Genomic DNA, 26,851 nt, shown 5'->3' with positions numbered 1-26,851 from the left:
ATATATATATAATTTTTTAAAATTTTTTCTTGGCAGCCAGTAAACTTACTGAACTCTTCAACTGTGGTTTGATCAGTTCACTTGAGTTTAATACAGGTTGGGTGGTGGCGGTGCATGCCTTTAATCCCAGCATTCAGGAGGCAAAGATAGGTGGATCTCTGTGACTCTGGTCTACAAAGCAAGTACCAGGACAGCCAGGGTCATAGAGAGAAACCCTGTCTTGAAAAACCAAAGGCAAACAAAACACCATACAATAAAACTTACCCTCTATTCAACCTGGTATGTTTGGAAAGCCTGACCCACCCATCACTCTTAACTTAGCTGCACGTAGTTTTCCTTATTGCCCTTGTCCTGTGACATACTTTCCTGTGAACTCGACACCTGGGTCCTTTGGAGGTTTGTCTGGGTGGCAGTTCATCATCATCCTGTCACTTCTATGCCACATCACAGAAATCACTTCCCGTCACTATGGCTCAGATTGCACCCTGAGGTGATCCTCCTCACCTGTTTGCCTGTGAGCACAGTCGCCCACCAGCTCCTACCCCTTGTTGCTCTTACCTGCTATGTGTTAACCCTCAGAGGCAGACCCCTACCCTGGACGGTTCCATGGGCTTCCTGTTCAGGATGCCTTCTGAATTTGGCTTACTTTCTAAGGCAGTTTGGATTACCTATGAGGTCAAGTCATGCCACTCGCCCCCTGACACCCCACTCAGCACTCTGTGTTCCTGCCGACTAGCTCAAGCCAGTCTTAACGTCATAATCCCTGGAGCTAGAGAGATGACTCAGTGGTTAAGAGCACTGACTGCTTTTCCAGAGGTCCTGAGTTCAATTCCCAGCAACCACATGGCTGCACAACCATCATTCCAAATGCCCTTTTCTGATGTGTCTGCAGAGAATGACAGAGTATACACATAAAATAATTAAATCCTTTAAAAAAAAAAAAAGCCATAATCCCTGGATTCCTAGCAGGCAGAGGGGGAAACACTCCAGTCCTGACTGTGGATTGGGGACTTCCCTGCCAAATGAGCACTCATCATTTCTCAGTCATCCTCTCTTTCCATACCCCAAGGTCAAGTTCCAACCACGCATCTCCTGTCTGAAGCCCCTAACCAAAGACAGCTCATCTCTAGGCCAGTGGTTCTCAAACTCCCTAGTGCTGAGACCCTTCAATACAGCTCCTCATGCTGTGGTGACCCTCTAACCATGAAATTGTTTTTTGTTTTTTGGTTTTTTTTTTTGGTTTTTCGAGACAAGGTTTCTCTGTATTCTGTATAGCCCTGGCTGTCCTGGAACTCACTCTGTAGACCAGGCTGGCCTCGAACTCAGAAATCCGCCTGCCTCTGCCTCCCGAGTGCTGGGATTAAAGTCGTGCGCCACCACCGTCCGGCTGAAATTGTTTTTTTTTTAATTGCTGCTTCGTAACTGCAATTTTGCCACGGTTACAAACTGTAATGTAAATACTTTCGGAGACAGAGGTTTGTCAAAGGGGGGGGTCTTGACACACAGGTTGAGAACCTCTGCTTTAGGTGATGGGGTCATGTCATGACTAAGAAAGGGAAGCCTGAGGTTGGAGGACAACAGCCATGTATGTGTCTTCTCCTGACCCAAGGTTGCTCTATTAGCACCAAATGCATCTGTTTACTCTTCCTACTTCAGAAAGTAAGGTCTCTCTTTCAATCATGTCCAAGGCCATCTCTGATACCCCGTGGGTGTGTTCTTCCAGTTATGGGTTCTTTACATTATCTTCTCCCCCTCTGCTGGCTCCTCCCCGCTGGCTTTACCCAGAGGTTCACAAGGGTAGTTGGCGGCCTTCTCCGTCCTGCCTCCTGAAGCTACAGTCTATCTCTATCTGCTGACCCCGCTCCCCTCCTTTCCCACCACCCAGAGCCTGAAGGCTTGGCCTGAAGGCCTATCGCTCCTCTCAACTCTCTCAGGAGAGTTTTCTATCACTCAGTGACAAGGGCAATCCTCCGTAGTCATGGGCATTTGAACACCTGGTCCCCAGTGGGTGGTGCTGTTTAGGGAGGGTTAGGTGGTACATTCTGGGGGGGGGGGGCTGCCTTTGAGATGAAAGAGCTTTGCTTACTTCCACTCTGCTCTTTCTGCTTTGTCCTGGCCAGCTCCCCTTTCATGGAATCTTCTGGAACACTAATCCTTCCTTCTGGAAATTGCCTTGGCCATGGTGTCTTCTCACGGTGACAGAAAAGTGAGCCAGCCATACACCATCACTCTTGGGAATCTCTTTTCCTTGTTTGCTGTGTCCACAACTCCAGTGCATTTTATTTTGTTTGATTCTCTGTTTGTCGGTGTTTTCTACTGTGTTGTTTATTCTCCCGCAGTTTTGTGCCCTCTTCCTTTGACCTGCACGCCAATATCACAACACAGGCTCACTCCTCTTTCTAGTTCCTACCCTTCATTCAAAAAGTCCAACCTGATGTTAGCTACCACCTGCCGGTTGACAAATTCCATCTCTAAAATCCATCACAATCTCAAATTTTAAAAAACAGGAACTCAATCTCTACTTTCTATGCTTTGTGGAGTAAGATAAAAGTATAATCATCCATGCTACCCTCCTCTGGGAAGGAAGAGTCCTCCTCTATCAATCCAATCCATCACCCTTTTATGAGGTACTATGTACACACATGCGCAAGTGCGCGTGCGCGCGCGCACACACACACACACACACACACACACACGCACACGATACAATTCTTCAGCCATAAGAAGACTAAAATTCTGTCATTTACAACAACATCGAGTAGCTCTGGAGACCTTTATGTCTCCAGACATAAAGACAAACAACACAATACTTAACTCAGGTCAAATCTAAAAAGTTCATCAAAGAATCTGAGAGTCTAGCGGACCAGAGGTTGGAGATAACAGGGAAGAGAGATGGATGGAGAAGGTCGGTGATCCATCAGCACCAAGTTACAGCTAGACAGGGGTGAGAAGTTCTGGCGTCCTAATGTAATTAGAGTGACTACAGATAATAATAATGAACTACATATTCAAAACGCGAGAAGAAAGTATTCCGAATAAAAACATCCTAAAGGTTTAAGGATATAGCCATGTTTTTCTTAAGAGTTTAACTTCTTTTATACGTATGAGTGTGTTGTGCCTGCATGTATGTCTGTGTACCACATGGTTAAGGCACCTAAGAAGGCCAGAAGAGGGTGTCAGATGCTTGGAGCTAGGGTTACAGATGGTTATGAGCTACTGCGTGAGTGCTAGGACTCAAACCCAGGTCCTCTGCAAAAAGGAGCCAGCATTCTGAACCTCTGAGCTGTTTCTCCAGCCCTGGGGATTACTGTGTTCAACCTGATTTAAATATTATGCAAAGTACATGCATAGTGGAACATGCTATCCTGCAATGGGTATGTTGTATGTATGTCAAAGACAAATTTACTTTAAAATTTATATTGATTTCTGCTTTAATCTTTTTTTTTTTTTTTTTTTGAGACAGGGTTTCTCAGTATAGCTCTGGCTGTCCTGGAACTCACTCTGTAGATCAGACTGGCCTCAAACTCAGAAATCTGCCTGCCTCTACCTCCCAAGTACTGGGATTAAAGGCGTGCGCCACGCCGCCTGGCTTGCTTTAACGTTCTTGAGGACAGGATTTATGTCAAATACACCCCAACGTCTATGACATACTATACTGCCTAACGACATCCGCACTTTAAAAATGTTCAGTTACTGATGCAAATGCAAGTGTTCTAGAGACCACAAGTCAACTACAAACATAATTATCGAGTGGACAGCAGTGACCCACACTATTTTCCAAGTTTCAGTTCTGTGGAAAGAGCTTCTTCATCTTGGTCTGTATTCCTCAGACTCAGTGAACAATTACTGTCAGACTTTCGGCAGACCAGAGACGCTGGAGGTGCTCTTGACAGCGACCTCGGCCTGGACTTGTTTTTCAGGCTTAAGTGGCGTTACTCATCTAAGAATTGCCACCATGACACCATGGCAACATGGGGTCACGGGACCACAACTGAAAGCGGATCCGGAGCTATAGTGTGTAGGGTAGTCTAGCTTTGTTCCCGTGGTAGTCTCACCTTAAACAGCTGTGAGTTTACTTAAGGGAAGAAATAAAAAGAAGGAATAAAGATGCCAAATCATGCAGGAAAGTGAAGATCCTCTTCACAGTTAAAAAACGGTTTTCTGATTGTTCAGGCCAATAGAATTCGCTACACAAAGGCACCAAAGAGTTCTAGGAAGTAGGTCAGTTTCTTCAAAGACCAGGCCATTCCTCTATAAAGAAGGGAACTGCAGGCCAGAGGAGAATGGTTCCGCCAAAGTGTCAAAGCGTTCGTTGCAGAGCCAAAGTCGCAAGCAAAGCAAAGCAAAGGTCGAAGGAGGGAGGGGAACACAGGCTAACAAGGCTCCAGGTTCGCTTCCCGTCCTTCCTGTTCAGGGCACCCTTAAGTGCCCACCAAAAAGATACATTCGGCTCATAACCATCCGTAACAAGATCTGACGCCCTCTTCTGGAGTGTCTGAAGACAGCTACAGTGTACTTACATATAATAAAAATAAATAAATCTTTAAAAAAAAAAAAGATACATTCAAGGGACCAGTAAGATGCTTCAGTGGGTAAAGATGCTTGCTGTCAAGCCTGTGCGACATGAGTTCAAATACAGAGGCCCCCCCCCCCCCATGATGGAATGAGAGAACTGAGTCCCACAAGTTTTCCTCTGACATCTACAAGTGCTGTAATATGTACACGTGCTCGTGTCTGTGTGTGTGTGTGTGTGTGTGTGTGTGTGCGCACGTGCACACATGCACATGTACACAAAGTATAATAAGAATTATTTTTTAAAAATGGCCTAGAACTTAGAAGGATCATATTCTTATTATTCTGGTCATTTATTTCATGTGTGAGTATTTTGCCTGCAGGAATGTCTGTGCATCACATGCCTGCCTGACACCCACAGAGGTTAGAAGGTGTAGGATCCCTAGGAACTGGAGTTACAGATAGTTGTGAGGCACCATTTGGGTGTTGGGAATGGAACACAGGTCCTCTGCTAGAGCAACAGGTGAGCTTGGCTGCTGAGCCACCTCTCCAGGCCCTCGACCTACCTTATTTTTTGAAGCAAGGTCCCTCCCTGAGCCTGGAGCCCAGTAACTGGTTGGTTCCAGAGATTCTGTCTCTACACTGACATCACAGGTACACTCTGCGCCACTTGGTTTTCCGTGTGCATGCTGGATATCTGAACTCGGGCTGCCTTACTTAGGGTTTCGATTGCCGTGAAGAGATACCATGACCACGGCAATTCTTATAAAGGCAAACATTTCATTGGGGCTGGCTTACAGGTTCAGAGGTTCAGTCTGTTATCATCATGTCGGGTGTCACGCAGGCAGACATGATGCTAGAGAAGGAGCTGAGAGTTCTACATCTGGATGGGTATACACCAGGAAGAGACAACAACACTGGGCTTGGCTTGAGCATCTGAAACTTCCAATCCCACCTCCAGTGACACATTTTTTCTACAACAGGGCTACACCTCTTAATAGTGCCACTCCCTATGAGCCTAAGGGGACCAACTTATTAAAACCACCATAAAGGTTCTCATGGCTTTTAGGGCAAGTACAATGGATACTAGACAAATGGATACATCACCAAGCCCCTAAAAATGATACTGGACAAATGGATACATCTCCCAGCCTCTAAAAGTAATGCTAATGGCATATCAGAGCTTATCAGAGTATTGCAAAAGCAATGAAAACCATTTTAGGACTGAATAGCAATCATAAAAATCTACTGTTTTTACGAGGGCATTAAGCAGCACTTCTAGATCTGGATGTGCAGAAATATTTGTGAATATTGCCCAGAAACTGTCTTGTTATTTTTTATAGTCACGGCTCATATTTGATCAAAAAGTGATCTTATTTACAGAAAGGTTTAAAGGTATTTAACGACTCTTGTCTACTTTATTCACCAAAATTGGCTTCAAACAACTTCAGGCTGTTTCCAGAACTTGAATTCTCTCTCAAAAGTAAAGGCCTTGCCAACTCTGTGGCTATTCAAACAGCCTTGGAAAGGAGCACCGCCAAGAGGAATTGTCAAAAGAAGCTGCAGCATTCTCCGTCAAGTTCTTGGGCTCCTCTGGCGACTCCTTTAAAACAGATAATATTTACATGCTTTCCAAAGAAATCAGTCACAGCCTTCTACAGAAACATTCCAGATCTGTGCAAGAGGAACCAAACTAAGGGATTTATTTACTTTATTGAGATAGGAACTCATTAGGTAGCCTTGGCTGCCCTGGAACTTGTTACATAGACCAGGCTGGCCTCGAAGTCACAGAAATCTGCCTGGTTCTCCCTCTGGAGTGCTGGGATTAAAGGCATTTGCCACTATGCCTAGCTTCAACTACTACGGGCTTTCAAATGGGGGATTTATGAATAATTACTGCATGAATCATAAGGTAAAGCTGCAACAGACAAATACTCCCTTTTCTTCTGTCAGAACAGAGCTCAGGCAGATCTCTGTTGAGTCAGGCCAGCCTGGTCTAGAGTTCGAAGACACCCACGGCTATTAGAGAGACCCTATCTCAAAATCAAAAACCAAACAAGAGAATGAACTGAGCCTGGACTGCTCAGCTGGGAACCTCTCCTCCCCCTGAGCTCAGAACACCCACTAGCTAAGAGCTTGAAACAGTTGCAATCTGGTGGTTTTGTTACTGTTAGAACAGTGCAATCACAGGCTGGAGAGATGGCTCAGCCATGAAGAGCACTGACTACTCTTCCAGAGGTTCCGAGTTCAATTCCCAGCAACCACATGGTGGTTCATAGCCATCTGTAATGGGATCTGATGCCCTTATGGTGTGTCTGAAGACAGCAACAGTGCACTCAAATACATTAAATGAATAAATAAATCTTAAAAATAGAAAAGAACAGTGCAGTCACTATATGGGTTAAATAACCATGCTACAAAGAACCTTGGGAAGAGTAGGATAGGATGGTAATGCCTGCCACTTACTAAGCTCTCCAGATTTGTATGTTCACTCTTTAACATCATAGAGATCCCAACCCACAGTGCAAGACTTTTATCTGGTCACATGCCACATACCAGTGTTTCCGTCCACGCAATGCTGTCTATATCACAGTGGCCCGTAAGACTATAAAGGATCTGGAGGGCTCTGGTGATGTCTCAGTGGTTATAGAACTTGCATTCAAGCACCAGGATGGAGTTCAGCACCCACGGAATTGGTGGGAACGTACGGTGGCCAGCCTGTAACTCCAGCCTCAGAGGGCAGAGGCAGGAATCCTTAGAGCAACTTGCCTGGACAAACTAGCAGTATTAGTAAGCTCTGGGTTTCATAGAGACCTGCCTGTTAAATAAGGTGGAAGAATGATTGGGGAGAATTCCAGACATCAACTTTGGGCCTCCAGAGACATGGGGCACCCATGTGAGTGTGCACCTCTACTCATGCGTGTCCACACACCTGAAAATATGTGCATGCACACACACACACACACACACACACACACAGGCACACGCATACACCCTACATACACGTGAGAATGGAAAAAGGAGAAAAATGCTATAACGAATTAAAATAATTCCTACCGAATAATTAAAATAATCCCTATGACATCACAGCATTATAACATGGTATCATGACATGCTATACGTTTATGGTGGTGATGGTGCAAAAAAAAAAAAACAATTGTAGGGCCAACTGTATAAAAACAGAGCAATACTATTATAAGGTGCATACTATTTGATAATGAAAACAAAAGTTTTAAAAAGATTTTTCCTGTTATGCCTTTTATTCTCTTCAAATTTACTCTCTATTAAAAAAAAAAAAAAAAAAAAGATCACTGTCAGGCATCTTCTGTGCTCAACAAGTCCCTGATTGCATCACTTCCTCTTGTGCTGAAATTAATCTCTGACTGCCTCCTTTGCTAAGGCCCCGAGGGGCAACAGATCAGGCCTTTATAAGAACAACCAAATGGCCTTGGCGTGCAGTGGTCTGGTGTAAGTACAGTCTCTGAAGTTTCCCCCAAGGTGGAATCACCTAAGAGTCCGCTTCTCCAAATGTGCTCCCATCAATGCAAACACAAGTTCTGTCCACTGGAAACTCAACATTCTAAGAAAAACGACGCAAAACACTTGATTCTAGGCCTTAAATAACAGTTGACTATAAACATCTGCTTCACCCTGTCAGAAGTGTGATATGCCTGAAGTTATGCAAATGATTAATCAGAAAGACGTCCCAGCACCTTCCGTTGGATTTAAGACAAGCAGAAAACTTAGAAGGCCAGGGTTGAGGATTCACGAGAGGAAGGCTCAACGCCAGAAATCAGGGTGCGAGGATCAGGTGTCCAGGATAAGAGCGCAGGGCAACCAGTGTCATAAAAATCAATTGCTAATATCGAAAGAAGTTGGGAGTCACAAACATGGCATGTGTGCACTTCTGTGCAGAAAATGCAAAACTGAAAACCTCCCAGGATTCCTCGGGGTCATAGAACAGATAGTTGTATGCTACTGGGAGACTTTAACCCTCCTGACTTTTGACAATTTGCTTACTGTGTATTACATCTTTCTCCTACCCCTCCCCACAGTACGTTCCAGACCCTTGGCAAAGACGATGACAAACAAAGCTACGGTTTATGAACCGCTGAGCAATGTCAGCCCTGGGCCAAGTGCACTTACGATCCCCATTTAAACTTTAAAGCCAGTGGATACAACACAGGTGATTAAACCCAGACTCAGTGGCTACTAGGCCACGGCTTTTCTTGTGGGATTCGGCTTCCTAACGTCTCCTGTTCACAATCCTGACAATCCTGACAGGAACAGGCTGTGATGTAAACTCACTGGCCCTCACTTCGGCTGACAGAGGCCTGAAACAACGGAGCGCAAGAGATGGAATCTCCCTGGAAATCTCATGCTGCCAGAAGGTTTCTGAGCCTTGGGGCAGCCACAAGGGGACCTTGTCTCCCAGAAAGATGTGCAATTTTCAGATCAGCATGCAGGAGAAAATGGAGAGCCCTCGGGGGTCAGGGATGAGTAGGGTCCCACTTTGACCCAGACAGCTTGTGGACTGGAGTTACAGTTGTAAGGTACTGTGTAGGTGCTGGGGACCAAACCTCGGGTCTCTGCAAGAGCTAGTGTTCTTAACCACTGAGCTATCTCTCCAGCCTCCTTAATCAATATTTTAAAATGACTAATTAATCACTACACATATTTATCGGGCATATATACATATATACACATACATTGTATAAAAATGGAATGAGTATAAAAATGGAATGAGTAAATCAAACTAATTACCATGTGTAGTATCTCACTTAGCTATCATTTTTAAGGATCAGACATCTGATATTGTCCTACTTTGAAATATACAATTATTTACATCCCTTTAGTTACCCTGCCAGGCAACATATCTCACATTTATTCTTGTTATCTAACTGAAATGCTCTCCTCTTTATTATGAATTATAATCATTGTGAGTGTGTGTGTGTGTGTGTGTGTGTGTGTGTGGTGTGGTGTGGTGTGCACCGCACCACGCACATGTATCGAGGCCAGAAGACAACTTCTGGGAGTCAGTCATCTCGTTCTGCTACATGGAACCCAGGAATCAAACCCAGCTTGTCGACTGACTTTCCACGATGAGCCATCTTGTCAGCCCCGAAACTCTGTGGTCCGGGCACTCCCTTTCCTTCCCACTCCATACTCAGACTAACTATCATCCTGCTTCTGTGACGTCATGCAGTATTTGTCATTCTGAGCTTGACCTGTTTCTCTTCGCCTAATGTCTTCTTAGTTTATTCATGTCCCAAATCACAGGATTTCCTTCCCCCCAACCCCATGAAGCCAAATGGCACCCCCCCATACCACATTCTCTACTGTGCATTTGGATTACGTTTTCTTTCTCTCTTCATTCATTCATGGGCAAAGGCTGATTCTATAGCTTTGCTGTTGTGAATAATTCTGGAATGAGCATGGGGGTGCTACGGGCTACCTCTTTAATACGGGCCTGCTGGTCTGACTGGCTCACTATCAATGATGTACACCGTGACTAGCACTAGGAAAGGAGGTTGAGATGGTCTCTGCGTGTCCACGATTAGAAGGACCTCAAACACTGGCAGAATACTCTGTGTTTTAGAGTAGGCCATGGTCGGGTGTATAAATTCTGGAGCAAGGACCAAGGATAAATCACCATCCAGTGAGAGAGAGAGAAAGAGTGAGTGAGAGAGAGAGAGAGAGAGAGAGAGAGAGAGAGAGAGAGAGAGAGAGGATACAGGCTTGAATCTGAGCTGCTGTTGTATTCACCCTGCTGAGCTTCTCAGAGCTTCAATGCTTTTATTTGTAAAGTGGAGAGACAATGCTGCCTGTCTCCTTCTATGTGCAAATGAATGTGAAGTTTGAGCATCTTCCTTCTCTCATAGCCAGCATTCTTACCAATGCCAACTATTATTATGAGGAGGCTAGGTTCTGGGTCACAAGGTGACTACAGTTATGGTCCCATTCTAATACTTTCCCATGGATGTTTACTGAGACACCAGGAAACTCACAGAAGTAAGCAGAAACACCTGACAAACTAAAATGACTCCATGTGACATTGTCACACTAGTGTACCCACAACAGCATTCCCTTTTTAGGTGACTCTTATCCTGACACTAGAGCAGGAGTCGAAAAGCTCAAAAGGAAATGTAGACAGAAGCAAATGTGATCTTGGCAGGCTTACACAAACTATGTTGTAGGGAAAAATAAGTTAGCAAATTTTGCAACAGTTTACTAAAGATGGCAATAGGCAAATATCATAACCACGGGGAAGATTCGGTTAGAGATCAAATTTTGTATGATACCTTGTCCGCTTAATGTGGCAATGGCCACATTTGTGCCCTGCCCAGCCCACAGTTCTTTCAGGTTTCAGAAGGACAGATGCAAAACCACATTTGTCCTTGAACTCACCACCATGATTGTACAAGTAGGTAGGGCAGTATTTGTTGAACTGAAACCAATTGGTGAAATGGATGATTCCAAATGAAAGACTGTATTAGAGCTATGAGCTTCAGGGATTCCAAATGAAAGATTATATCAGAGGGACTGGGTGCCCAGTATTTCCCTAAGGTCTAAGCTTTGAATGAACAAGACTTGCATCAATGCTATCATAGAGTTTTCAAACAAACCAAAGCATGGACTTATCTGAGGATCTAAACACCTAGGACACAAAGATTCCAAAGCTTGGCAGCTGTTGGGTAGACTTGAGTCATCCTACTTTGTGTAACTGGAAGAAGACTCCCTTGGGTGAGTCTTAGACTACAAGTTTCAAGACCCTGGCTCTCTAGTCTTGCTTCTGACCCTCAGAGCTCCAGCCACAGACAATGTCTATAACATTCAGAGAAATAGAGTATGTAGAAAGATATAAAGAGCAAAGGAAACAGGTATTATTATTTTTTCTTTTTTTCTTTTTTCTTTTTTTTGGTTTTTCGAGACAGGGTTTCTCGGTATAGCCCTGGCTGTCCTGGAACTCACTCTGTAGACCAGGCTGGCCTCGAACTCAGAAATCCGCCTGCCTCTGCCTCCCGAGTGCTGGGATTAAAGGCGTGAGCCACCACGCCCGGCTACAGGTATTATTTAATAGTCCATCTTTTTCTTTTTTCTTTTCTTTTCTTTTTCTTTCTTTCTTTCTTTCTTTTTTTTTTTTTTTTTTTTTTTTTTGAGCCAGGTCTTTCTATGTAACCCTGGCTGTTCTGAAATTTGCTATGTAAATCAGATTGGCCTCAAACTCATGAAGAGTCTCCTGCCTCTGCCTCCCAACTGCTAGGATTGAAGGCATGTGCCATCATGCCTGATCATAGATCTGAATTATTTATACAGTTGGATTTTATTCAGGGATTAGAAAACAATTTTTATGAGAGCTTTACTTCTGGCAACCTTGTCCCTTCATCATAATGAATGGGAAATATACCACTTTTCGACCTTTGGGTAAGACCAAGTGAAGGATGAGAGATGCTGGCTTAAAATGCTGGACACTGGACAACAAAGAACAGTCAGAAAGTCAGAGACCCAGGAGAGAATATGGCCACAGCCTTGAAAGCACAGATCAAAGCAACTGACATATCTTCTTCCCAAATTTCTGTATAAACTCACCTGACAGAGTCTAGAGTAGTGGTTTTCTACCTTTCTAATGCTGCGACCCTTTAATACAGTTCCTCATGTTGGGGTGAACCCAACCATAACATTATTTTGTTGCTACTTCATAACTGTAATTTTGCTACCATTAAGAGTTAGAATGCAAATATCTGTGTTTTCCCACTGTTTTAGACCACCTCTGTGACAGGGACCTTGGACCCCAAACGGAGTCATGACCCCCAGGTTGAGCAATGCTAGTCGAGAATCTGCAGTCATGTATGTAGTCCTCATGTGGGACAAAGCTGTGATCCGCAAACAAAACAACAACAAAACGCCTGAAGCGTGAAATAATGGTAACAGAGACCAAGTCTTCACCATTAGAACTTGTAGTATCAATAAAGCATTGTGGGCTCTCTAATAACTTAATACTATGAAATCAAAGCAGGCTTATTTAGATATTGACTGTGCCATGGGTTAATGTTTCAGTGATGTGGTGACAGAGCAAATCAGCAACTAGTCAAAGGGTTTTTTTTGCTTTTAAAAAGAGGAACAAGAATAGCAACCAAACCATACCTCTGGGCTATTAAACAAGTGTTCAAAGTAGCACTAGAAAGGAAAGATTTTCCTTAAAGGACGTAAGTACTTGTGATGGGAAACTTTGTTTTCGGTTAGAAGATTGTATAGGTCAGATAATGTGCAACTCTAATGTGCACATAAATGCTTTAAGAGGACAGACACAGCCATATGGTGGTGGTAGTGGTGTGTGTGTGTGTGTAAGGGCACAGACTTTGAGGGAAGGATAAAGCATGCTTTTTCCAACTACTTCTCTCTTAGGTGGAAATAGTGAGGAAGAATGATCAAATAAAATACACATCATTGTGAAAGTGATCAACGGATGACTGGATAACCAAAGACGCCTGGATCTCCCCAGATGTCATTCAGATTTAAATAGAAGGACTGAGCAAATTTTAGCACGGACTTTTGACATGTCTCCAAGATTTGACGAGTTTCCCTACATCTCCTTGGGGAATTAGAAAACATCAGCTATAATTTCGGATCCAATAATTCTCATCATCACCGGATTGCCGGATAGACAATGCATTCTTCAGTGAGGAGAGGAAGGGAGGAGACAGGAAGGGAGAGCGGGAAAGAAAAAGCTGGAGACGAAGGGAGAGAGGGAGGGACAGATGGACACACACACACACACACACACAGAGAGAGAGAGAGAGAGAGAGAGAGAGAGAGAGAGAGAGAGAGAGAGAGAGAGAAAGAGAAAGAGACACAGATACAGACACAGACACAGAGAGACAGAGAGATTAAGATATATATATATATATAAGGGCTGTTTCTACAGAAGTTCAGAAAGCCTTTCCCATCTGAACGCAGGCTAACAATTCGGTCTGGGCGCGTCGCGTCCAGTAGAGGTCACTTACTGGGCCGGGCCAACTTTGCCTTCTCTCTTGGTGAGCACTTTGGCTGGCTTGGCGTCCTCCACCTCTTGCTGGAGCTCGGTCATTGGGGCCACGTCCCGGGCGTACCCCAGGACTCGGCTCCCTACTCGGGGCTCCTGGCTCCCGGCTCTCCCGCACCCTAGCGCTGCGCATCCAGGCGGCGGTGCTCCCGGGCCGCCAACATGGACACGTTGGAGCCGGCGCGATTGGTCCGAGCTAGGCTGGGAGAGCCCAGAGGGTGGGAAGGGGAGGGTCGAAGTAAAGTGACAGCCCTTTTCCCCAACCCAGGAGACAGAGGAGGAGCAAATGGAAACCTGTTGAACCCGTCTTTCTGGGAGAGGACGCTAATTGGCCAAGCAGTTGAAACATTTGCCTAACAAGACATAGCACAGTAGCCGCCTGCTGTTCTAGGTCCTCTTTCTCTGTCTCTCCATCCAATCCAGCGGGTATTAGGGACGGGGGTGGGGTGGGGGAGTAAGCGGGGGTAGCCAAGAGCTGCGGTGCAGGAAGTGGACCGCATTGTGTGGTGGTGGCTCACACCAATGTCCTGAGGACCGGCCCACTTCCTCCGCTAAATTTTGCACACACAGTCTGGTCTCACTGAAGACCGTCTCTCCGAGCTAACAATAGAGTCCCTCAATTTGTCAGGTAGGAACAAAGGGAATAAATATTCACCAAGCTAATCCCTTCTAGTTCTTCAGTGGGAAAGAGCTGGGAGAGGCAGTAAAACAATTATCGAAACTTCCTTAGCTATCTTGGCTGGGAGTGGTTTGGCTGAATAATATTCCATTACCACGTATACATCTTCCATAGTAGATGTTGTGTTTCTATTTATCCACAGATGGACATTTGGGGGAGTCCCACCTTCCGCCGTTCCGAATGATGCTACTAAAAACCCGTGTCCAAGTGTCTGTTCAACGCCCTGCTTCCATTCCTTTGGATGCTTATCTAAAAGTAGCCTTGCTGGGTCACGTGGTGCTCTGTGTTTAACTTTCTGCAAAGCCATGATCAGGCTGTTCTGATGCATGAGTAGGGTGAGTATCCTGGGTAACCCTTACAGCTGAGTTAAAGAGCGCTAAAATATTCATTCTTCAGCATCTCTGACTGGGACTTCTGAAAGGCAGAGGATGTGGGGGTGGGGTGGGGGAGTCATAGAGATGGGTTGTGGGTAAAGTACCAGAAGGAGTATAACCTGCATTGTTTTACTTGGTACATTTTTAATTACATCACCAAACAGCTAATTTCTTTACTCCTCCAGTTCTTGTCCTTTCTAATCTTATAAACTCTACTATATAAATTGCAAATAAATACATCGCACACAGAAAGTAACCAGAACCAAGCTCTATACAGCTCAGTAAACTTCTCTGCAGCTAGAACTGGCATTCTGGCTGGGTGTGAGTGGTGCATGCCTTTAGTCAGCAGAGGCAGATGGATCTCCAGGTTCCAGGCTAGCCTGGACTACAGAGCAAGTTCCAGAACAGCCAGGGCTACACAGAGAAACCCTGTCTTGAAAAAAGAACTGGCATTTGGAACAGAAGCTCTGAAACTCCACATTCAATTTTACACTTTCAGTGTGCAATATGTTTTATGCGCTTATCCATCACCAAAACCAAAGAGACTCCTGACAGAGCTAGAAAACACGTCACTGCCTCTTCTTTGTGTTTTTTCTCCCACGCTCAATCTTTCCACATCTTCCTGTGTGGACTTCCTTGTTCTCTTTTCATGTTGTTCTGTATCCACATACACATTTGTTTACATATTTGCCTAAATTATTCACTTAATTCCACAGATTGTCTTTGCTTAATATTATACATTCTAAGTCCATCTATTTTTCTACAATTTTTAAACTTTATTTTCCTTTAGAACTGAGTAGTGTGTGTGTGTGTTTAATTTTTATAATCCATTAATCCATTAATGACAGTGAGGTTGATTCCAATTCTTTGCTACAGCAAATATAGCAGCAATTATCAGGGGAATGTAAATGTCTCTGTGGTAGGGTATGGCACTATCTGGACATATCCCCAGGACTACAATAGTGGTCATATGGTAGTTCTATTTCTAATTTTTTTTTTGGAGGGGGGGATCTCCAAACTGATTCCCACAATGACTGTATTAATGTGCACCCCCACCACCAGTGAATAAGGGTTCTCATTGAGTTACTGTACAATCAAATTAAGCATAGTATATAAAACAGAGCATCAGTCAAGCAATGGTAGAGAGACAGAAAATGCGGCTTAAGATTTTAAGATTTTAAAATTTAAGGTATTTTTTGACTTTACACTGATAGGATATTCATTACTTCCCTTCTTTCCGGCTTCTAGAAATCTAAATTCTTTTCTAGTATCAAAGAATTCTAACCATAACTTTTCCAGTTACTGAAATAACTTTGGTAGAAAATCTGAACTCCTCATCTTTTCCTGGAGGTAGATGCCTCAAATCATTTAGAATATTGGTCAAATGTTGACCTTTATTTAGATTGGTTAGATATACTACTGCACACCTGTCACAAGCCAGAGTTGTCACAAGGCAGAGTTCAAAGAATGAGTTTGGAAATTAGAGTAGAGATGTGGTTGCCAGACGGTTACCTAATTCACAGTATGTGGCAGGGTGTACATTTATTAGTCATTATGACTATGCATTAGCTGGCTTCGTAGGCTGAGAAGGTCACTCAAGGGCTGGTGATACATTTTGGAAGATGTTTGTGAGTTTTCAAGAGGAAAACTGGAGGCTCTGTAATATCTTCCCCATGCCCAGTATGCATGATCGAACTGTCCCAGAAACACTTATCAGCCCATTCCTGCTTTCAGTTTCAGTCAGTTATCAGAAGTGGGGGATGGGAAGACTTTGACGGAGTTGAGAAAAAAAAAAGCTGTGAAGTAATGCTAGAGAGCTTCATCCTCAGACTTAAAGAAAAGTTGTAAGAATCAAAGTTGAGAAGTATTACTGGAGGCTTCTTGAACACTTTATGTATGTATAATAGGAAAGTCTGGTGGGCACACTCTTACAGCAGAGGAGTATATTGAAGGCCATGGAAGCAGCTGCTGTGGAGCTTTAATAATAGCACGACAAGGAGTGGTGCCCCCTTTGGGCTGGTAGTCTTGGGTTCTATAAGAAAGCCAGCTGAGCAAGCCAGGGGAAGCAAACCAGTAAGCAATGCCCCTCTATGGCCTCTGCATCAGCTCCTGCCTCTAGATTCCTGCCCTGTTGGAGCTCCTGTCCAAACTTCCTTCAGTGATCAACAGTGATATGGAAGTGTAAGCCAAATAAACCCCTTCCTTCCTAAAAAAAGGAAAAAAAAAAAAAAAGAAACACAATAAAATCAAAACAAAAGAATGATTTTTGAACCAATATTTCCCAACCCAGATAATAGTGTAGATTGGGACACTGAACCATGGGAGTTTGCTGCCTAGAGATGAAGCAAGCACCACACTTGCCATCTGTGTTGAGAGGAAAGGGCAGAGTGATGTAAATTCTAGGGTCAGAGAGTAGTTCAAAACCACCAGCCTACCTCTGGTTCCATGAGAACAGAAAAGGCAATGCAAAATTGTCCTCATTTCAATGTTCTTTAAGTTCTTAAGACTTCAAATTACTTATTTACTTTTTTTTTTTTTTTTTTTTTCTTTAAGGCAGGATCTAGACCTCAGCTAGCCTTGAACTCTTACCACATCTGGTTTGGGTGTGATGTTGAAGGTTTGACTCCAGAACTTTGTGCATGCCAGGCAAGCTCTGTACCAACTGAAGCACATCTTGGCCCTCCCTTCAGAACTCCTCAAAAGAGAAACAATGGTGTCATATGTTACAGCTTAGATGAGTGTTCTTTCCTGGCCCATATGTTAAAATCACAATGCCCAGATTATGGACGGATTGTAAATAGGAGGGGGTAAATTCTTAGGCATGGGACCTCAAGGGATGAAATTAGGTCACAGAGAGACTATTCTCAAGAATATTGCGACCTGGCTCTTCCTACTGCTTTCTTTTGCTTTCCAGCTACCACAGCTTTCTCTGGCACACTCCCTCACCACACCATGCTTCCTCTTAGCAACTTCCACAATCACGAATGATCGTCACAACTGATGGTGACCTGAAATCTTCAATACCGTGAACCAAGATTCGTCTTTCCTTTCCTATAAGTCGGTTATCTCAGTTATTTTGTTCCAGTAGTGAGAAGCAGGCATACCACATAAACAATACATTAAAATCCACCCCATATTTTAAAATCTTCTAAATGGTAAACATTATTGACCACGGTTTGTGAGGTGGAAGGCATCTAAGGTCATTCACACTGGCTTTCTGATTGAATCCAGGCTCTTAGGTCTAGCAATGGGAGGACCTGATATTTGAACTTAGGCCTTCTAAAGACGGTTTATGTCTTGCCAACTTCTTTTCTTCTTTTCTAATGCATACACAAGAATAAGCATGGGCATGGGCATAGGTAGGTATAGGTATAGGTAGGTATTAGTACAGGTACCTACAGGTTTAGATATAGGTATAGGTTTAGATATATATTGAGAATTTCACACATGCCTATAATGTGTTTTGATTAAGTTTATTCTCATTCCACCCCCGGCAGCTCTTTCCCTATCCCCTTCCACTGTTCTTTTCCAACTTAATGTGCATGTTTTTAAAAACCCTATGAGTCTATGATGTGCATGGTGTAGAGCCATCTACTGGAGCACGGGTATCCTCTAGGACGATGTACCCCTAAAGGAAACATATCTCTCCCCAGCCACCATCAATTGCCAATAACTCCCCAACTACAGGTGGGACGTCATCCCTGGTCCTTCCTTGGTCCATGCTGGGGTTTTCCCTGGCTTGATCTTGTTCAAGTCTCGTACATGCAGTCCCAGCTGCTGTGAATTCATGTGTGCAACTGCTCCATCATATCAATCAAATACTGTTTTGCTTCTGGCCCACTACTCTGACTCTTACATTCTTTCTGTCACTGTGATCCCTGGGCCCTAGGGGAAGGGGGATATAATACAGATGTCCCATTCAAAACTGAGAACTCCGTAGTCTCTTATTCTTGGTATGTTGACCTCTGCATTCGTTGCCATCTATTGCAGAAAGAAGCTTCTCTAGTGAGGACTGAGAGATGCCCTTATCTAGGGGTATACAGACAGGAACGGAGGGAGGAGTTTATTACTATGCCTGTCTAAAACAGTAGTAGCATTAGGTTTTCCCCAAGGGCCTACGACCTAGATAGGCATAGGTTGTTGGCCCAGTTAACAGTACCAGGCACGCACCCCATCTTGTTCGGTGCCAACTTTTTAACACTACGTCAGTATAGTCGCTTCTGTGTCAATTAGATTCTTTTCTGGGATCTGTTTCACATATTTGTACTTTGTCTTCATTCTTACTGGAGGGAGATGGGAAACCGCTGCCTACTACACACTAAACAAAATTTAAAAATCAAACCGCCATCACTTTAAAAAAAAAAAAAACAAAAGAACGAGTCTGATCTTCAGGGAGGTTAGTGGTCCAACAAGAATAACAGAAACAATAACAAAGCAGTGTTCCCTAGAAAATGAAGACTCAGTTTTCTAGTCTTTAAGGGGGAGGGGGTTCTTGTAGGGTTATAGAAGCCCAAATAATCCAAAACACATTTTGTCAATGGAAAAGAATAGATGTTATGTTGGAGTGTGTTGAAGGAAAGTCCCAGTAGGAACCCACGGGTGTGAATACAACATATTTGTAGAAACAACTTGTTTAAATGCAAAGAATAACTGGCCACAGGGTTCCCAACCCAAACTGATATGCCTACTGTGCAACCCCTATATCTATGTTTCAGGGAATGTTGTGGAAGAGGAAGCAGAAAGCTCATAGGTACCAGAGGATCAGGATGTCTCCCGTGGGGCAGTGTCTTCTATGCATGACAGGAAAGCTTCCCCCATTAAATCTTAACAACATAATTGCCTGGGTAACTCCAATTGACACGTGTCGTAGTCAGTGTTTCTATTGCTGTGAAGAGACGCCATGACCATGGCAGCTCTTATAAAAGAAAAACATCTAATTGGGGCTGGTTTATAGGTTCAGAGGTTTGATCCATTATCATCATGTTGGGAAGCATGGTGGCACGTAGGCAGACATGATGCTGGCACAGGAGCTGAGAGTTTTACATCTGGATCTGAGGGCATCAGGAAAGAGACATTGGGCCTGTCCTGAGCATCTGAAACCTCAAAGCCCACCCCCAGTGACATGTGTCCTCCAACAAAGCCACACCTACTCTAACAAGTCCATACCTTCTAGTAGTGTTACTCCCTGGTGACTAAGCATTCCAACTATTAGTCTGTGAGTGCTATTCCTATTCAAGCCGCCGCAATATGTCAGTGTGGATGGAAGAAATTTCCTATGCATTGATGAAGAGCTTCAGAAAACCAGTGGCTGCTCAGAGAAGGAGAGAATCAGTGTTCTCCAGGATTGCCTTTATAGGTTATCTAATCCCAAGTGACCAGCCCTAAACACATGTGTATACGAGTAACAAGAATGGCCTCAGTAAGCTATGTGTGTGTGTGTGTGTGTGTGTGTGTGTGTGTGTGTGTGTGTGTAACAATAACCATTAAAGAAGAAGAGGTTATGAGTTTGAGAACAAGTGGGTAGACAGGAGCAACTGGAGGAGCAGGAGGCAGAATGAGAATGGTTTAAGTTTAATACTCATGTACGAAGTTCTCAAAAAAGATAAAAATTTAAATTAATAATAGCTGTATTTGTAGAGAAAGAAATGTTTGAATTTAGAGCTATTTCTGGTGGCTGTGTTGGAAGATTCCAGTTGTTTTGTAACTAGTCATCTGAAACTGTAGGAGTTCCAAGAATTTATTATTATCTCTTATAGTTTTATGAGTTTACTATGCTCAGCTAGATGTGTGTCACTCATTTGGGTACGGATGGAATCATTAGAAGACTCATCAAGCTAGATATGCAAGATGCATTTTCACTGGAAGAACTGGCTCTTTATGTGACCAGGCCAGCTGGGCTGAGGGCCAGCAGGACATTCCAGTCTCCCTGTGTGATATTCCACTGAGTGGACAAACTGTGGCTTCCTTATATATAACATTGAAATCTTGGTACACTTGGATTATTTTTGTTAATTTGTTTTGGTTTGTTTCGGTTTGGTTTAGTTTCATTTGACTCGTTGGGATTGTTTGTCCTGCAAACCAAGGTTGAATCTGCATCTTATTCATGTGACATCACTGGAAGCCATGCAACTTCAGCTATGTTGGATTCTATTCATTAAAGGTGAGCTGCAGACCAGCCTAGATTCAAGATGCAAATGACAGGAGCCAGGTTACCAGGGAACATCCTTAAAGACCAGCCGCCACAGGGTAGCCCTCTGAACTTTCTTGCTGGGCCCATGAGTTAACAGATGTTTCTAACAGCACTGTTTTAAACATATTATCTTTGACAGTGAGCAAAAGGATAACACCTGACTTGCTATGAATCCTATGTTCTAGATATAGAAACCAAAATTTGATACAACTAGCCCTCTGTACATATTCTGTATCCTCAGATGTAACTAATTATAGGTCAAAATGGGCCTACAGTGGTGGCATCTACACTGAACATGTATGGAGATTTTCCCCACTTGTATGACAACTATTTACACAGAATTTCCATGATGGTAACACCATGGAGATAGTAAATGAGTAGAGATTAAATGCAGATAGGTCTTACACCAGTTTTTGTATGGGACTTGAGCCTCAGTGGCTTTTGATGTTAGAAACAGCCCGTGGAGGATGCTGAGGGAACACTGTATCTGAGAGGCACCATTTCTCAATGCAGAAGAGAATCAAAGAAAAAGGCACTGTATCAGTTCAAGGCATGAGAAATGCAAAGACAACAAAACAGAAAAGAGTAGATGGGAAGGGAGACATGTTTGTATAGGATGATCAGGAAAGCTTCATTGAGAGGTGATGGCCCAGCTGGTTTCTGAAGAACAAGAAGGAGGAAGTCCATGAAGATCTGGATGCAAAGCTAACTGGCCAGAGGGAAGAGATAGGCAGAAACCCTGAGACCGTGTCTTAGTTAGGGTTTCCGTTGCTGTGAAGAGACACCATGACCAAGGCAACTCACAAAGGACAGCCTTTAATTGAGGCTAACTTACAGGTTCAGAGGTTCAGTCTATCCTCATCAAGGTGGGAAGCATAGCAGTGTCCTGGCAGGCATGGCACTGGAGAAGGACCTGAAAGTTCTACATCTTGTTCCAAAGGGAACCAGAAGACTTACTTTCAGGCAGGTAGGAGGTCTCAAAGCCCACCCAACAGTGACACACTTCCTCCAACAAGGCCATACCTCCTAATGGTGCTGTTCCCTGGGCCAAGCTTATACAAACCACCACAGGCTGGTTGCTGATCTTGGCACATTCTAGACATAGCAAAAAGTTTGCACCTCTCTAGTGTGCCTGCTGTCTGTAAGGAGGGAGACAGCTGATGTCTCACACAGGTAATGAGTTTTCTATCTGTTTTTTTTCCCATCAGTTCTCACCCTTAAGAACAGACTAGTCCCCAAAACAAAGACCCTATCTGCTGTGTTCACTACTGTATCTAAAAGTGTCAGCTTCATGTTGGATGCTCAATAAATATTTGTCAAGTGAATGAATCATAGAGTAGCCCTTTATACCACTGATGCCCAACCGCACTCTTTAGAACAGAATTCTCACTGACCTAAGATATTTGAACACTAGTATTTTTTTTTTTCTCACTTCTCAGTGGGGAAAGACGTAAATGAAAAAGAAATCTATAAAGGAGAAGTTCTCCCACAACTTAAAAAAGAAAACCACCGGCTCATTCTGTGTCACTTCTCTGCTAGTTGAGGGTCCATGTCCCTCAACAGAACAGGAAAGTCTAAGCCTCACAGACTCTAGCCCACAAGTCACTGTTCACAGACACAGGTACAAGGCAGAGTTGCAGAGTCTAGAAATATCCACACGGTCTCTTCTTTTCCTTGTCTTGGCATGGTACTGTCAGTCATCAACCTGGCCTTCCTTCCACCATCTTTTGGCAGATTCTGCTTTTCTCCTGTGCAGCACTTGACAGTGTGGTCCACCATTGCTCTTGTCATCCTGTCCTTGATCATATCTAATTATCGCTAGAATCGTGTCTGCCCATCAGACTTTGCTACTTCTATCGCGTACATTTTATTGCTTGCTCTGACTTTATTCGTTCCCTCTTTACACCTTCATCTTCCCTTTTGACAAATTCTACTGGTGTTCTCTCATCTCCCAATCCTTTCGTCTATGCTCTGTTGTTCCTCTTGAAATGCTAGTTCACAAGAACTAAGTTAGCCCAGGAGAAATACGCAAAAAGCATGGAGAAGAGTAGTTGAGAAAATATAAAACCTTTGTTCTCTTGTCAGTTAGCTATAGATTGACTTTGAGTTTTGGCTCAGTCTCCCTTCTTTCACTCTCTCTGTTCCTTTCCTCTTTGTTTCCCTCCTTCCAACAGTTTGGGTGGGGGTGGGGGTGGGGGGTGGGGCAATCACTCTATGGGACAGGTCATATTCTGGGTGATAGAGCTATATAAACAAACAAGTAGCACGCTTTCTGTCAGTGAATTTACCATTTTGTGGGAGAGCATATCCACAGACGGACGTTTACCAAGCACGGGACATGGACTGTTTTGTTTCATAACTGAATACTTGGTACTAAGAACTGTCATGGTGTCAGAGGCGAGAAGGGGCTGTCCAGTCATTCCTGTTCTCCTGTCTTGGGTCACAGCAGCCACCTCCCCTTCCCTACATCTGCATAACATTTTAGAACTGGTCCTAGCCTGGAAGTCAGGAGAACTGGGCTCCAGTCCAAGCCCTGTGTTTGTGTTGGAATGTGAATCTATTAAGGGAGCACAGAATGAAAGTAGCCTTGCTGCCTTAAGGGCAGGGCTGGTTAGAGCAACAGCCATCTCTTTGCTTCAACACAGTGTAAGTGAGGTGGAAGGGGAGATGACATGTGAGTTTTCTGTGAAACAATTGCAAAACAATTGAAGTTTCCTGAGGGTAGAGTAATTATTACAATCCGTTCATCTGAGAAGGCGTGGCTTTTGTCTTTTTTCCACGGGCTGTGGGCTTTGCATTAGCTTTTACTTAAAACAAACAAAGCAAAATAAAAACAAAAACAAACAACTCAGATGGAACCAGTGCATTTCTCTGTGTGTTAAGGTCATAGATGAACTAAAGTCAGAATTTAAATGTATTTTTTTTATCATAACCAACTAAATTAGCTAAGAATTAATCTTACTCCATATCAGCTGACAGGTAATAGTCCGTCTACCAAGATGCGTATCATAAGGAGAGTCCTTGGGATGTATCCTTGGGATGCTCACTGCTATAAACTTTAGGAGCGTAAAAGCAGATCTGCAGTAGAGAGCATGAAGCATCCCTGATGGGGGTTGCTGCGTATCATCTCGGCTTCTTTCTTGCCAAAGTGTTTATTTATTTTTGCCCTTGGATGTTCAGGGGGTGGGGGCATTGGATTGTTTGTGGTGTCCTTTCAGTAAACAGCTCTTCCTGTTGGGGCTAGAAGTTTCACACGCTTCAACTCCAGCGGAGCGGGTAAGAGTTGTCCTGGCAGTCAGATCCCCCGGCCCCGGGGTAGAATTAGAGCATGGTAGACGGAGAGTCAGGCTGACCTGAGACGCTATATGAATTCTACTGCCTTGGATGGATGACTTATTTTCCCTAAGTCTCACTTTCCTCATTTGTGGGGCCCCTGGAATGGGAATAGCAGCTGCGTGTACTTCCTAGAACCATTAAGGAATTTTAAAAAGATTACTGTGTTGTGAATAGCATGCCAGACACATACTACGCATTAGATTGCTCCTAACTGATAACTGTCATTATTACATTATTGACCAAAGAATTGTCTTTAACAAGTTAGGAATGTGTCTATCTCTTAGTTCATCAATGTTTAGTATTTAAAGTTAACCCACAGTATATAGGGTATTAACATCACCATGCTGGAGGAAGTTACTAATGCTACACGAGATGTGACCCATGCCATCCTCTCTGTATTCAATCTTATTCAGGCTGATTTATTAACGTCAGAAGTTATGTCCTTAGGTTAGAGGTGCACACATATTTAACTTGCTAATCTGCTCTACTTTCTAAGTCTTCTCGCCCCTTCCACCCCTGAAAAGATAGTTCTTAACACAAAAGCTTTAGCTCAACTAGTAAAAGAGTTATTTGAGTCAGGAGTTAATCAGTATTAACTTAATTATTAACCAGTATTAACTCTTATGGAGAGTTATGGTAGCTCTGCTTTTCTGGGAACAATCCTGATACATTCCTATCATCTGGCATCCTTATAACACAGCTAGCTCCATTTCGTTTCCTGAAGAGTGACTCTGTAAAATGTAGCAGGGGGTGAGACAGTGTCTTATTCTGTAGTTCAGGCTGGCCTCAAACCTACACATGTCTTGCTTCAGCCTTTTGTGACCAGATTCAGATTACGGGTGTATGGTACCCTGTGACCTTTAACCTTCAGTGTTGGCCATACCAGCTGTTTGAAGTGAGCATCCAATTAACCAGTCTGCTTCTCTGTCCAGGGGCTGCTCTCTGCCAGTTGCTGTATTTCCCACATCTATTAAATGGCTTGAAAGTTGGCAGCAAGAGGAGGTGAGAACCAATGTATGCAGTTTATCAAAATTGCTGGGCTAGCCCAAGTTCATTCGCCACTCACAGGATGCTGGGGAATGTCCTTCAGTAGAAAGATGGAGGCTCACAGTCCATTCAGAAGTTTGGGTCTGACAAGTTCAGTCTTGTTCTACATCTTGACTTTATTAAACACAGAGTGAGTAAGTTTTATTGCTCACCGAGGCACATTGTATAAGAATGCAAAGAGTTCACTTCCTTCAGTGTTTCCAGAACTAGTTTGCTCCAGGGAGAAAGAATTCGAAGGTTTCTTCTCAGCCCCAAGCTCTAGCTTTTAGTTTAATCACTCAGGGAATTCATTTCTTAGAGCCTTGGCTATCTAATGACTGCTAAGTGTCCACGTGGTATGCTCTGTCATGAAGAAATCATAGCACAAGCCAGAAATCACAGTGAGATCAACTAGGGACACTTTAGTTTATCATTTTCCATTTCTGTCATTTTGTCTATTTTAAGGGATGAATAGTGAACTTGGCTTAAGAAGTAGGTGAGGAGCCTTAGATCAGTTCTGAAAATGTTCTTATATTTTTGACTGTAACCCTTGCCTCTCATGGCTGAGCCCTCACTCCTGCTCCTGAAGAATGTTCTAAGCATCGATCTTGGTGTTAAGTTACCTGCTTGTATAGATTGAACAAATTCATTGAATATTTCAATATATGGAAGTTCAGTTTCAATTTTAGCATATTTTAAAGTCCCAACTGTCTTCAGTCAAATTTGTTGTTGTTTTTTTAAAAGAGTATATAGTTAGTAAAGTAAAAACAGATGAACAAAAACAACTTGTACTAAATTTTTCATACCTTTTTGTCTCTATTCTGAGGATAAATGTCTCATTATTTCTGCTTTACTGAATATTTGATGGTAAAATTCAGTGTTGACAAAGGAGTTCTTGGTTGGGATTTTCTCCATCGCATCTCTCCATTCTTCTTTTAGTGCATTGTATTGTAAAGTGCATGGCTCGTTGCCTTGGAAACCTAGGGACCATCTGCTAAAAAAAAGTCCTACGTCACAAAAGTCCTGGCTTATTAATAGTGTGGATCTTTACTTTTTGTTTGAGCAAGTATTTCAAAGATTAGTTGAGGGGCGGAGCCAAAGGGCTCAAGAAATGCTAGTAGAATATGTAACATACAACATGCTGCATGCAGATTCGAACCTTCGATGCTTTATTTTACTTTGTTTCTATCCCAAAAGTTCTTTTAATGATGCTCAGCGGCTGTGACCTGGTTTACCAGGTATGGGTAGTTTGTAGACAGAGGTTTTTACACAATTCAAGTAAAAGGAAATGAGGTAGTGAGAGTGGAATTATCAGTGTGCTTCTGATAGGTCAGGCATCCTGTGAGGGACATCTCATTGTGCCGATAAGAAACTAAGACATGTCAGAGTGCATTGCTAGGAGTGGGCAATGTTTGAATTTTGCTTTGTTTTGTTTTTCCAGAGAAGGTTTCTCTGTGTAGCCTTGCCTGTCCAGGCTGGCCTCGAACTTACAGAGGTCCTCCTGCCTTTGCCTTCATCCTGACTGTTGGGATTAAAGGTGTGTGCCATCACCCCCAGCTATGTTTTTGAAATCTTAAGTGTCAAATTTCTTTCTTTTTTTCTTTTTTTGTTTGTTTGTTTGTTTTTTGTTTGTTTGTTTTTGTTTTTCGAGACAGGGTTTCTCTGTATAGCCCTGGCTGTCCTGGAACTCA

At 43.3% G+C, this 26,851-nt stretch overlaps 1 protein-coding gene across 2 annotated transcripts in view; it reads right to left on the bottom strand.

Annotated features, from left to right (window-relative positions):
• The window catches only part of Gramd2b (GRAM domain containing 2B), a 96,680-nt gene that overhangs the window by 51,015 nt on the left and 18,814 nt on the right, over positions 1-26,851 (bottom strand). The window contains exon 1 of one of the 2 annotated variants that reach the window (XM_021214603.2): positions 13,518-13,849. The exons of the other annotated variant lie outside the window; for it this stretch is intronic. Coding sequence (XP_021070262.1) covers positions 13,518-13,600 — 83 coding nt within the window. The 5' untranslated portion in view covers positions 13,601-13,849. Of the gene's footprint in view, positions 1-13,517; positions 13,850-26,851 lie in introns of those variants that run through there. 2 annotated transcript variants of the gene reach the window in all.

Source organism: Mus pahari, chromosome 15 (genome assembly GCF_900095145.1).
Source record: "Mus pahari chromosome 15, PAHARI_EIJ_v1.1, whole genome shotgun sequence".
In the NCBI taxonomy this organism is placed as follows: Eukaryota; Metazoa; Chordata; class Mammalia; order Rodentia; family Muridae; genus Mus; species Mus pahari.
Note: the sequence above shows the minus strand (reverse complement) of the source record. Positions and strands in the feature narration are given on the sequence as shown.